The sequence below is a fragment of the Nicotiana tomentosiformis genome, chromosome 2, assembly GCF_000390325.3.
Source record: "Nicotiana tomentosiformis chromosome 2, ASM39032v3, whole genome shotgun sequence".
Lineage (NCBI taxonomy): Eukaryota > Viridiplantae > Streptophyta > Magnoliopsida > Solanales > Solanaceae > Nicotiana > Nicotiana tomentosiformis.
Window position 1 is genome coordinate 122,954,087 of NC_090813.1, and position 2,912 is coordinate 122,956,998.

Genomic DNA, 2,912 nt, shown 5'->3' on the forward strand with positions numbered 1-2,912 from the left:
ACCCAACTCATGCTGTACGGCCCTCCAGAACCGTGATGTAAACTGCGTACCCCAGTCAGAGATAATATATACTGGCATGCCATGAAGCCTGACAATCTCGTAGATATAAACTCGAGCCAGCTGCTTGGAAGAATAAGTAGTTATCACAGGAATGAAATGAGCTGACTTGGTTAGCCTATCCACAATCACCCAAACTGCATCAAACTTCCGCTGAGTCCGTGGAAGCCCAACAACAAAATCTATAGTGATCCACTCACATTTCCACTCTGGAATCTCTTACTTCTGAAGTAATCCACCTGGCCGCTGATGCTTATACTTTACTTGCTGGAAATTTAGACACCGAGCTACGTACTCCACTATGTCCTTCTTCATTCTCCTCCACCAGTAATGCTACCTCAAGTCCTGATACATCTTCGCAGCACCCGGATGAATGGAGTACCGCGAGCTGTGAGCCTCCTGGAGAATCGACTCATGCAAACCATCTACATTGGGCACACATAGCCTGCCCTGCATCCTCAATGCACCATCATCCCCAATAGTGACCTCCTTAGCATCACCGTGCTGAACCATGTCCTTAAGGACAAGCACATGGGGGTCATCATACTGACGCTCCCTGATACGATCATAAAGAGAAGACCGAGAGACCACACAAGCCAATACTCGACTCAGCTCAAAAATATCCAATCTCGCAATTTGGCTGGCTAAGGCATGAACATCCTACGCCAATGGCCTCTCTGCTGCTGGTAGATATGCTAAACTCACCAAACTCTCTGCTTGGCGACTCAAAGCACCGGCCACCACATTGGCCTTCCATGGATTGTACAAAATTGTGATATCATAGTGCTTAAGTAGCTCCAACCACCTACGCTGACGCAAGTTAAGATCCTTTTGCTTGAACAGATGCTGCAAACTCTGATGATCAGTGTAAATCTCGCAAGGGACACTGTACAAATAGTGCCACCAAATCTTCAAGGTATGAACAATAGCTGCTAACTCAAGGTCGTGGATAGGATAGTTCTTTTCATGCACCTTCAGTTGTCTGGACGCGTAGGCAATCATCCTACCATCCTGCATTAACACCGCACCGAGAACAATCCGCGATGCATCACAATATACAGTATAAGACCTCGAACCTGTAGGCAATACCAATACTGGGGCTGTAGTCAAAGTTGTCTTGAGCTTATGAAAGCTCTCCTCACACTCCTCTGTCCACCTGAACGGAGCACCATTCTGGGTCAGCCTGGTCATAGGTGCTACAATAGATGAGAAACCCTCTACAAATCGACGGTAATAGCCCCTCCAAACCAAGAAAACGTCGGATCTCCGTAGCTGAGGATGATCTAGGCCAACTCTGCACTGCTTCCACCTTCTTTGGATCCACCTTGATCCCATCACTCAATACTACATGACCCAAGAATGCCACTGAGTCTAGCCAAAACTCGCACCTTGAAATTTTTGTGTATAACTTCTTTTCTCTCAAGGTCTGATGCACAGTCCTCAGGTGCTGCTCATGATCCTCCCGAGTCTGGGAGTACACCAGAATGTCATCAATAAACACAATGACGAATGAGTCAAGATAAGGCCTGAACACACTGTACATCAAGTGCATAAAAGTTGCTGGGGCATTGGTCAACCCAAAAGACATCACAAGGAACTTATAGTGACCATACCGAGTCCTGAAAATAGTCTTCGGGATATCTGGTTCCCGAATCTTCAACTGATGATAGCATGAACGTAAGTCAATCTTGGAAAACACTCTGGCACCCTGTAACTGATCAAATAAATCATTAATACGAGGCAATGGATACATGTTCTTCAGTGTAACTTTGTTCAGCTGGCGATAATCAATGCACATACGCATAGAACCATCCTTCTTCTTCACAAACAAGACAGGAGCACCCCAAGGTGACACACTGGGCCGAATGAAGCCCTTAACAAGCAACTATTGTAACTGCTCCTTCAACTCAAGAGGAGCCATACGATATAAAGGAATAGAGATAAGCTGAGTGCCTGTCAACAAATCAATGCCAAAATCAATATCTCTGTCGGGCGGCATGCCCGGAAGATTAGCTGGAAAAATATCTGGAACGTCCCTCACTACTGGGACTGACTCAACTGTAGGGGTATCAATACGAACATCTCTCACATAAGCTTGATATGCGTCACACCCCTTCTCAACCAGTCGTTGATCTTTAAGAAATAAAATAACTCTGTTGGGAGTATACTCTAATCGCGGTAGTCCTGGCATAACCAGCATCACAGGCTTAGCGTGACAATCAAGAATAGCATAATGGGGCGACAACCAGTCCATGCCCAAGATAACATCAAAGTCTACCATACTGAGCAATAATAAATTGGCTCTGGTCTCAAAACCACCAAGAGAAATCAAAAACTATCGATACATGCAGTCCACCACAAGAGAATCTCCCGCATGAGTAGACACATAAACAGGGGAACTCAAGGAGTCCCGAGATATGCCCAAATACAGGGCAAAATAAAAGGACACACAGGAATAAGTGGAGCCTGGATCAAATAAAACTGACGCATCTCTATGACAGACCGGAACAATACCTGTAATGATAGAGTCAAAAGCAACTGCCTCTGTACGAGCTGGAAGAGCATAATATCTGGCCTGACCTCCCCCTCTAGGGCGACCTCGACCCCCCTGACCTCCACCTCGAGCTGGCTGAGTAGGTGGGGTAGTAGCTGGTGCTGGAATCATAGCCTGAGGACCCGGTGGAGCACGCAGTGGCTGAGAAGTTTGTGGAGGTGCACCCCTCCCAAGTCTGGGGAAATCCCTCACTATATGGCGAGTGTCGCCACACTCAAAACAAGCTCTCGGAGGGCGTGGCTGCTGTGACTGGCTCAGACCAGGTCTGCTGGACTGACTACTAAAAGCACCCCGTACAGGA

General features: G+C 46.9%; 1 protein-coding gene across 1 annotated transcript; it reads right to left on the reverse strand.

Annotated features, from left to right (window-relative positions):
- Window positions 1-1,942: 1,942 nt before the first annotated feature.
- LOC138905528 (uncharacterized) lies at window positions 1,943-2,338 on the reverse strand. The gene has a single exon (XM_070194052.1). The coding sequence runs from the start codon at window positions 2,336-2,338 to the stop codon at window positions 1,943-1,945; it is 396 nt and encodes a 131-aa protein (XP_070050153.1).
- Between the last annotated feature and the right edge of the window lie 574 nt (window positions 2,339-2,912).

Bases quoted from the DNA above. Each gene is read 5' to 3' on its own strand.
- LOC138905528 (XM_070194052.1), bottom strand. From the start codon at position 2,338: ATGGTAGACTTTGATGTTATCTTGGGCATGGACTGGTTGTCGCCCCAT.